The sequence below is a fragment of the Mus pahari genome, chromosome 20, assembly GCF_900095145.1.
Source record: "Mus pahari chromosome 20, PAHARI_EIJ_v1.1, whole genome shotgun sequence".
Taxonomy (NCBI): Eukaryota; Metazoa; Chordata; class Mammalia; order Rodentia; family Muridae; genus Mus; species Mus pahari.
This window is the reverse complement of record NC_034609.1, coordinates 10,273,521-10,284,768: the sequence shown is the minus strand read 5'-3', so window position 1 is coordinate 10,284,768 and position 11,248 is coordinate 10,273,521. Positions and strand designations below refer to the sequence as shown.

At 36.7% G+C, this 11,248-nt stretch overlaps 1 protein-coding gene across 1 annotated transcript in view; it reads right to left on the bottom strand.

Moving 5' to 3' along the window:
- The window catches only part of Phkb (phosphorylase kinase regulatory subunit beta), a 186,317-nt gene that overhangs the window by 149,746 nt on the left and 25,323 nt on the right, over positions 1-11,248 (bottom strand). Inside the window, exon 2 of the mRNA XM_029532723.1 lies at positions 987-1,076. Within this exon, the coding sequence (XP_029388583.1) occupies positions 987-1,076 (90 nt within the window). The remainder of the gene's footprint in view (positions 1-986; positions 1,077-11,248) is intronic.

The following is an 11,248-nucleotide window of genomic DNA, read 5'->3' as shown; positions in this document are numbered from 1 at the left end:
AATTGGTCCCCAACAGGGCAACAGTAACAACTGGCTATTTCTTTTAAAACTACAATTAGTCCTCTTCAGATTGTTATTACTATAAAGACAACAGCAAGTGCAATATAAGAGTGGAGACCAAAATCCTGGTGGAAAATAAGCTGAAATAAAGCTTACATGAGATTGAAAAGACAAAAAAGAAAATCGTGTTTTAGGACATGTTTAAAAAATCATGTTTTAGGACAAGAAGAAGCAAGGTTACCAAAAAAACCAAAACAACACAAAAAAACAAAAACAAAAAACAAACAAACAAAAACAATGGACATTGCAATTAATGGTCTGATAAAATGGAAAGATTCCATTCGTATATACCTCAAAGTTGCTTACTCACATTTGCCACATTGATCTTGGATAAACATAACTTAAAATCAAACCAAACAACAGCCAAACCCACCGGAGGAACTGACCCTGTTACTGGGAGCAGGAATCTGAGAGTGTATCTTTTCCTCCAGTGAGTTAGAAACTGACCACAGGTAAACGATCAAGCTTATACTCATATGAAACATTTATTCATTAACCAAAACAAAAACATACTCAAGTTCTACAGCCTATTAAAGCTGTTGTGGTGGTATACACCTTTAAGCCCAATACTCAAGGAGGGACAGGAAGACTTCTGTCAGTTTGAGCCAGCCTGGTCTGCATAGAGTTTCAGGACAGCCAGGACTACAAAGAGAGATGCTGTCTGAAAATACCTAAATAAATAAATAAATAAATAAATAATATTAATACTTAGGAAAGTTAAAATACTAAAAGATATTGGTAATATAAAATTATTCATGAGCCAGGTATGACCTGTGGATTCCCTTTAACAGTCCAGTATAAATACACAACTAGAATATACAGGTACTTATGCAGAGAAACTACCCCATCTTCAAATTATAGAATAGTAATTCAACAAAACATGAAATATGATTAGGGAACATTGAATACTAGTAATCAGTGCTTACCAATTCTGTAATAATGATCCAACTTATCCCATAGAGTTTCATTATCAGGTCTTGGAAGATTAATGCTTTTAAGAGGTTCATAAACTGAGCCTAAGAGAAAAAGGAAACTCATCAAATTAAGTCATTCTCACCCAGATAAATGATGAAAATTTCTAAATAAATGAAGATGCAATAACCAACAATGAAATTTTCAGTTTCATTTCTGAATGACCCTATTGATTCCTGGTAAAAATTTCAGTAAGAGCAGAAAAGACTCTTAGTAATCATAGAAGAACCCTAAATGCTGTCTTACCAGCAAAACCAGCATTCCAGCCACCAACATGCTGTGTATAGAAGGTCTAACAACCCACTACTCCTAACACTCCGGAATGATCAGGAGCTCAACTACTTTTCAATGAGAAACAGTTCTAAGTTCTCAAGTCTAGACCATGTTACTTATGCTAATACTTAGAAGGCAATTACCAGGGGAATGATCACACTTCAAATGCCTCAAACAAGAAAGATAAGGTTAACACACCCCAGAGCCATGCAATATAAAGAAATTCAGCTATGTTTCAGGATCTCACACACCCCAGAGCCATTCACTCTACATTCAGTTATGTTTCATACTGAAAAATTTAAATTCCCAAGTTCTCTTGCATTATTATCTTGACAACAAGCAAAACACACTTCTTATATTTCTCAGTCATGGAAACAATTATAAGGCATTAGCAAAGCATACTGCTCAAAAGCTACAAAATACACAAGAATCACAAAATGAGTACAAGAATTCAACACTTGATTATGCACTTTCTCAGTTGCTGCATGAAAGGGAGACGTCTTAAGTACTAAGTACTAAGTACTAGCTCCATTCTTGTTACAAATCATTCAGAAATCAAAACGTCTCAAGGTCATAATTAACTCATCCCTAAAATTCAGATAATATGAACCAGATATTTTTAAAGAAGTCAGTATAAGAATTAACTTATATTTACCCAAGTTGGATAAATGATACTGACATACATTTAAGAGTCTATTTTTAAATTAAATAAAAATCATTTATGCTCATAAAATTACTATATCCGATATTTTGATTTAAAGCCAGACGAGGGCTGAGTGATTTCTCACCAGGTAAGGGTTCTTGTCCTCAAGCTTAATAACTGAGTCTCATCTATGGACTTACGCAGTAGAAGGAGAAGACTGACTCTCACTTGTCTTCCATATGAGCAGCATGAGCCACTCCCCTCAAACAAAGAGAAAATTGAAGCACTATGCTTTATGTTTAGACATTTTCTAGAGGTTATTAGAAATGGTACCAACTGGAATGGCTCCATAGTAAGGAATGAAGACCTTTGCAAACATACATAGATCATTAGAACAACTTTCCTTCAGCTACGGAGAGAATAAGAGCCTCCTTCTGACTTCTGCCATGGCTAAAGGCAGATATAAACATAAGCAGAGTTTGTCAGCTGGGATAGAACAGCAGGGCCACTGCTAATTAGTATGTTATTAAAGTTTTGGGAAACTATACATTCCCAGTGAAGTTCATCAACTAAGAAAGAAACACTGGATATAAATGATCACAACCTGTAAGCATGAATGTGTAACCTAAGGACAGTATTGCTTAGGAGAAAAGATTCTGAGCCAATAATATCTTTTTTTTTACTTACATCTTCACTACTAGTAAAGGTAATATCTTACCTTATATGTGAAAAAGAAAATTATCAAAATTTGAATATATAGGGATCTGGGGAGAAGTCTCAGATGGTAAAGTAGTTGACACATAAACATAAGGACCAGGCAGGGGATACAAAAACCCAAGTGAACAAAGAGGGTTGTGGCACTGCATTTAAGTAATCCCAGAGCTGGGTGAGGCACTGTATTTAAGTAATCCCAGAGCTGGGTATGGCACTGCATTTAAGTAATCCCAGAGCTGGGTGAAGCACTGTATTTAAGTAATCCCAGAGCTGGGTATGGCACTGCATTTAAGTAATCCCAGAACGGGGTGTGGTACTGCATTTAAATAATCCCAGAGCTGCGTATGGCACTGCATTTATCCCAGTGCTGGTGAGGCGATGATGGGCCAATCCTTAGACCTCTCTGACCAGCCAATTCAGCTAAGTCTGTAAACTCTAAATTCAATGAAATATTACTCTCAAAAATTAACAAGTGCCAAAATTCTGAAGTCAAAGGAAAAGGAATCAGTAGTAGCATTTTATTTCGCTTTTAAAACAGGATTTCACCCAGCATCCACAATATATAGTTCACAAGTCCCTATAACTCTACTACCAAGGGTATCTGAAATTTCTGATGGCACCTTCATTCAAGTGTACACACATATACACACAATTAGAATAAAATGAAAATATTTTAAAATAAACATATGAAAGAAGCCAGTTGGTCAAGAACTGGAAACCCATCAAACCTGAACTCTATGCAAGAACAGGATAGGATATACAAACATGGGGTAAGCAGGTGCCTGAACTCTATGTAAGAACAGGATAGGTTATACAAACATGAGGTAAGCAGGTGCACTACAGACGGCTTTAGCTTCCTGAGCCTTTGGTCCAGTGCCTTTCAGCATTTGCATTCGCCCAGCTTCCTAATAAGCTGTCTCTATTTCTATCTATTACAATAATATGTGTCCCTGTGTTATTCGTTGTCCTGAAACACAAAATACCCTGCAAGCTTCAATGAGTACCATCCAAATTCTGAAATGTGCTTATAGAAACAGAGTACAACCTAAAAGAGGGAGGCACAAAATTCTCTCCAACACGTCTCCCTTCCTTAAACATCCAGCACTTGGGAACTGTCAACAGGCTCCAGCAGAGAATGGAGGTGTAGGATACCTCTCCCCTTCTGACTGTTCTGTCTGCAGCTTCAGTGGAGGATTGGGAGTGCGTACAGAACCTCTCCTCTCTACTACAGGGTATAAACTGAATTTGTTGGGGCAAAACACTGCGTGCAGCAGCAATGGTTGCCAATTCCAGACTTAAGATTGGCAAACAGTTGCCACTGAGGATCTACATTTAGTCTGTGAGAAGCACGCATTTTGCTTGAAATTTTATACTCTGGCTGTAAATATGTCAATGTTCTTATAGAATTGTTCATTGATCACAGTTGAAGATAAGGAGAGATGGCAAAGTCCGAGTGATTGCCCAAATCTGTTGGGTTCTCAAAGCACTACCATAATCCTGGTATTTCTTCCCACATCACTGGCATTTGTTCCTGTTCAATCTTCCTTCCAGTTTCTCAGACACCTGCCAGGATGGACTGGAATGGAAACATAGATGCAGCTCCAATGTTAGCTGCCACTGCACGTCCAACCCTGTCGCCCACAGCATCCTCCTGCTCACTGTCCTAGTTAACTTGGTCCCCTGCTTTCTACTACTGAGGTTTACTTCTGCTTTATGTTCTAACTGCACTCAGCTCCTCCCTGTCCATTTACTGTAAGCAATTCTACTTCCCAGGGTATAGAAATAACTTCCTGGGTAAAAAAAAAAAAAAAAAAAAAAAAAAAAATGCTTATTAAGCATGAGGTCCAGAGGAAAACACCATTTCAATTTTTAACCTGAATGGTGACTTAATACATCAAAAGCCTGAGACATTCCTACCAGTACACTAAAATGGTTAGTTCATTAGTGGACATTGCAGTACTCCCAATGAGACAGACCTAATTCTACAATGGTAAAACATATAGCACCAGAGATGCTCATGCAGGGAAATTAGTTCTAGACCAGAGACACTGCAGGCTGTTGACTGAAAAAGCTCTGCAAGGGAAAGGTAAGCGTAGGCTAGTGTTTCCAGTGCTTCTGAGGCCATGCTCAGACAGACCCAATGAACTCAAGGCTCAGAAGACAGAGAGAAGGACATTCTAATCTTTTAGGAGCCAAGAAGACCCAGAGGCATTGATGAAAGGGCAAAAGGAACAAAAGATTTGTATCCTTGGCCAGGGACAGATTTGGCAAGGTCTGTTCTGGAGCGAGGGCCAGGACCTCAAAGTTTTGGTTCCTGGGAACCTGGCTTTTCCCCCATGAAGGGCTGTGGTCTAAAATCCTAAGGCAGCTGTGTCTAAAGTATGTTGCACTCTCTTGCCAACACTGACTTAACTCTCTGCTGACCTTGGCCCATTTCCCTACTGCAAACAACATATAAGATTGTATATTTCTTAATAAACTTGCTTGTGATAAGCCATGAGTTATGGAATGCCTGGTACCAGTTTTCCTCATCCCAGTCCTCCCCTCAGGAACTTGTCACAGCAGAAGGGCTAGTTGGCTGGTCCAGGGCACTAATCCATCTGAGAACTGAAGGACCTGAGCCCTGGTATGGCCACCTTACATTTAAGTACGGAGAGTATCTAATGAAATAGACTGGCAGAAAATCAAAAGGCAGCCTTAAAGATCATCTAAGAGTTCCCTCTGAAGATAGACACACACCTTACATGGTGTAGATGCACCTGTGCTATTTGTGTTCACAATTGTGTCCATGCAGCTGCTTGTATGCCATTCTATGTTAAGACAGAATGGAATAAAACAGAATCTGACCTTGAATTCCTCCCAATAACTAACAAAAGTTTTGGCTGCTCTGATTCTTTATAAATAATTTTTATTTTATGCTATTGTTATTTTTATTTTTAATCCTTTTCTTTTTGGCATGCCTAATTTAACAATGTGTATATTGTGTGGATTCGACTTACTGGGAGACGCACCAATAGGCCTAGTAAGTACATATTTATTACCTTAAATACTATTATTTTCTTAAAATGTATTGAAATGATATTTGGGACTCAAATGTTTCAAAAACCCTTAAAATGCAACTTGTTTATATAGAAGAACATTCAAAGGAGGCATTAAATCATTGTTAAACTAACAAATTTTACACTAGATACATGGGCTTCGATAATGATTTTCTTCTAAAAAAGGTTCTGGAAGAAATAATTTGTTTTTTAATCAAAGATAAGAGGAAAATTATATAAAATGCTTTATGTTAATCAGAATGTTTCTCAGTTAGCCTGGAGATGCTCAGTGGGTAATGTACTTATCATCCAAGGATGACAACTTGACTCTGGAGCTTCAGGACCCAAATAAGTACACGGTAGCATCTGCAGTCCACACTCTTACAGAGCCCGGTTTCAGGAACAGGAGGATTCCTCCCAGCCACTGGCAGGCTAGGCTAGCAAGTGCAGCTTTGAATAAAAAAAGACCCACTTCAAAAAATGGTAGAAGGCTAGGACAGTGCCCTAGAGTGTCCTCTGACCACACTAACAGTACACACTGACACGGGCATACATGTATGTGTACAAACACACCTACATACTCACATGTGCATGCATATATGTGCACAAACACACCCACACAATCACATGTGGATGCATGTATGTGCACAAACACAACCACATACTCACATGTCCATACATGTATGTGCACAAAAACACCCACACATGTAAATTTACCTCTAAGTACTATACACTTAAATTGTCTTATTAGACTGATTATAATATATTTCTTCTTCAGGACTTTCTTAATATTTAAGTATTACATATATTTAACAAATCTATGATGCATGTCAAATGATGAATGGATATGTCTCTAAAAGTTTTAAATTTGGGGCTCATAAAGATAATTAAAAGAGATAAAATTCCGATAAATAGTAAATTCTAAATCTATGTTTTCACTTGACAAAAATGTTACTAAGTTTTAAAATATTAATATATCTTATGCTTACATTTACACATTCATAGAATCAAATGTTTGAAGTAAGAAATATCTGAAATATTGTAATGATATATAGTATTCCACATGTAGCTTGACCCTAAATGTACAAAAATAGGATTAAAAACTAAACATGTAGCCGGGCGTGGTGGCGCACGCCTTTAATCCCAGCACTCGGGAGGCAGAGGCAGGCAGATTTCTGAGTTCGAGGCCAGCCTGGTCTACAAAGTAAGTTCCAGGACAGCCAGGGCTACACGGAGAAACCCTGTCTCAAAAAACCAAAAAAAAAAAAAAAAAAAAATAAAACCTAAACATGTAATGCCTCCAACTGCATGTGCATAAAGATAACTGAATACTTCTAAAAGTCTTGAAAGATATAACAAATGGTTAAATGACTACCCCTAGGGAGATGGGTATATTTTATACCATAAAGCTCATATTATCAAAGTAACATGAAAGAAGGTATTTACCACTTAAAATAGAACTCAAAATCTGAATGTCTAACCAAAATATATCACACAGAGAGCTCACAGGCACCAGTGAGTCTCAAACTCCTGTCAAAGCTATGCGGATGATATTCAACCGGGATTAAAGGGTGTAAATTTCAACACAGGACTCTTTCAAGATGAGCCAGAGCATGCTCCCTTGTCCTTGTTACATAGCCTCCTGAAACATTTTACTAAGAAGTCTGATCCTTAATCCTAACAGACTCTTCGAAACTATCTCATGTGTATGTGTATGCTCTGAGGTATTACTGGAGATCAATTGAACTTCCACATTTACATGTGTCACCATAGGAAAACTGGTAAGAAACATTTGAAAAAAAACACTATTAAATGAGCAATATGAGTGTATAAGAAGGACTATATAACAAGTAACTGTATTGCTTATACTTATTGTAACTATAGTGCTTCTTCCCCTAAGCCAAAGAAGATGTGAAGAGGCAGGGTGCCATTCACACTTTGTTTTTAATAAAAAGATATTAAGTTCTTCCAGTGCCCTTCAGATAAGAAACAGGGCACATAAAATACACTTAAGGACACTACTCCTGATGTTTTATGTATTGACCTGAAGAATACCAAGCATTCATTTAGTGATTCTATTTTCTTCTTTGTAATTACAGTCTAGAACTAGAGTACCTTGCCAATAAGAATTATGATATTATGTAATTTCTGCACCATCCAAGGTGATTCAAACAAGTTTAATGTTCCTAATATTATTTTAAATATTTTTACCCCATTTTTAGTAGATAAATGTTTTTGCCACATTTATGTATGTAGTTCACGAGCATGCATGGTGACTCAACAGATGATAATTCCCCTAGAACTGGAATTACAGGTGGTTGTGAGTCCCCATGTAGATGCTCAGGATCAAACCTTGTTCCTCTGCAAGAGCAACAAGAACTCTGACCTACTGAGCCATCTTGCCTGCCCCATTCCTTTTAAATTACAATCATTAAAAAAGGGGGGGGGCACATTAACAAGTCTAACATATTAAATGTGCTCCTGATTAGTACATTCACTGCAGTAATCTTAGTAGCAACATAGTCTGGAATACAATGGTACTTAATAAATACTTATTAAGTAAATGAAGTCATATTCCTCTAATATCTTCACTTTGCCAAAGTTATTTTAAGGTATTTTAGCTGCAGTAAATAGAGTGATTTGAGACAGATGAATTCAAGTGTGACTCACATAATGTGACCACAGAGTAACTCAACTTGCTCAGTTATGGTCTATAACGTTTTTCTGTTCTTATAAAAATGGGTATGAATGAAATCACAAGTGAATGATTAAAAATAATCTGAGCAGCCGGGTGTGGTAGCACACACCTTTAATCCCAGCACTTGGGAGGCAGAGGCAGGATTTCTGAGTTCAAGGCCAGCCTGGTCTACAGAGTGAGTTTCAGGACAGCCAGGGCTACACAGAGAAACCCTGTCTCGAAAAAAACAAAATAATAATAATAATAATAATAATCATCATCATCATCATCTGAGCAATCACTAGATTATGGGTGTAGCCTTTTTTTATTGCCAGTTCTTTTTTAGTTTTATTTGTAGGATATACTGTGAAGTTGCTGCTTTCTAATAAAATCAAGATTTTCAAAACTCACCATGTTCAAAACTCATTATTATATTCAACACAGTCCATGGGCAGGTCGCCATTATTCACAATGAATTACATCAATAAATTCATGAACAATAATAAATTACTATATTTTTATTTTTCATTAATTCCTTTATTTATTCACTTTATATCACAATATCAGCCCCCTCTCCTCCAAGTAGCAGAAGTGGAGGGGGAACAGGGTGAGGGGGTTCTGGATGTAGCCTTTTTAAGTGAACTGTTTTATGGAGGATAGCACTAAACCTGGACAAAGATGATTTCTTAAGAAAAATTCAGGACCACTAATCCACACATGAAATCTAAATTTCAAATTTATAAGATTTAAATAATGCTCTTATCCCAGCATTAAGTGAATTATATACAAGAGAAAACCATTCTATAACATTCTGTCTTCATAATTAAGATTTATTATTTCTCTTGTTATAATATTAGTATTACCAATATTACACAGTATGTTTAACCCAAAAATTATTAGCACTAATTAAACATTTTCCCAGTTTACTTTATATAACAGGAATGAATGGAAGTCTTGAACATTAAATAAAATTACAATAAGCAATGAATTATTAAAAGAGCTTCATTGGCAACATTTACTAACCATAAATAAAAATATTTATAATCAAAATGAGATTAGACATACTTCTGAATAAGAGCATAGAGTTTGCATGTGTATCGTAAAAATATCGCTGTGCCATAAATGTATCTTTTTCAGAAATAATACATTTAAACGGAGAAACAGTTTATTCAAGTTCAACTTCTTCCTGGTAAGCCCCATATCCCAAAGATTCTACAAACTCACACTAGTACCAGAGACTAGTGATTGATTAAGCCTGTAACACATGGGCCTTTGGAGAGCATTAAAGATCCTAACTCAATGGAGGAGCTAGACCCTGTAGGTGGAACAACAATATGAACTAACCAGTACCCCCTGAGCTCGTGTCTCTAGCTGCATATGTAGCAGAAGATGGCCTAATCGGCCATCATTGGGAAGAGAGGCCCCTTGGTCTTGTAAACTTTATATGACCCAGCCAGGGCCAAGAAGTGGGAGTGGGTGGGTAGGGGAGCAGGGGCAGGGGGAGGGTATAGAGAACTTTCAGGATAGCATTTGAAATGTAAATAAATATCTAGTAAAAAAAACATAAAAAAACAAAACGATCCTAACTATATCACTAGGTAATGAATGTTAGTCAATTTTTCCCCGTCCAGTGACAATTAAGTTTAGAATATTAGCTATATAAAGGGAATATGACATTAATTAATTTCTCCATTTTCTGCTCAATTTTTTTTCTGGATGACCCATGTATGGGTGAGAGTGGAGTACAGAATTCATCTACTATACCCGTGTGAGTATCAATATCTGATGTTAATAAGCAGTACTTAATGATTCCCATTATTTTCTTGTTATGGTATGGGTTTTGCTCCCCCATTTAATTTGCTGCTCTGAGATTACTTATTGCTTATTTATTCTGGGTACAGTTGACCTTTTCAGACTGAAGTTTTCCTTCTAATGTGTTCTGTATAACTTGGCTGGTAGGTAGATGCCGCTTACATTTGATTTTATCATGAAATGTTTTTCTTTCTCCCTCTATTATATTTGATAGTTCTGCAGTGCAGTCTGGCACCTGTAGACTTTGAATTTGAAGAACATCTGTCCAGACCTTGCTGACTTTCAGTGTCTCCATTGAGAAGTCTGGTGTTACTCTAATGAGTCTGCCTTTATATGTTACTTGTCTATTCCCTTCCAGTGTTCAGTATTCTTTCTTTATTCTGTATGTTTAGTGTCTTCATTATGATGTATCATGTAGCTTTTATGGTTCTCTCAATTCAGTGTTCTCTACCCTTCCTGTACCTTCATAGGTCAATACCCTTCTATGGATCATGAATGGTTTTTTTTTTATGACTTTCTTGAAAATATTTTCTGTGCCTTTGATCTGGGTTTCTTCTGCTTCCTCTATTTCTATTATTTATGTATTTGATCTTTTCTCAGTGTCCCCAGTTTCTTAGATATTTTTATACTTGAATGTTGTTAGATTTCACGGTTTCTTTGACTGAAACACACATTTCTTCTATCTTGTCTTCAACATCTGAGATTCTCTCTTCCATATCTAGAACTGCATTGAGGAGACTTAACCACCAAGGTTTGCATTTGGCTTCCTATGTTTTTCATTCCAGTCTTATTTCCATTTGGATTTTATTTTATCCTATTTTTTAATCATATCTATTTTTATTATTTTATTCACTGTTTATATTTTCACAGACATCATTAAGGAATTTTTTTTTCATATCCTTTCTAAGGTCCTTGAAATAGTCTTAATTGCTGTTTTAAAGTTCTTGTCTTGTGCTTCAGCTATATTACCTTTGTTAGGGCCTACTGTAGGAGAGTTACTGGGTTCTGGAGGAGACAATTGTCTTGGCTGCTGTTTATGGTTTTGCACTGGTATCTACG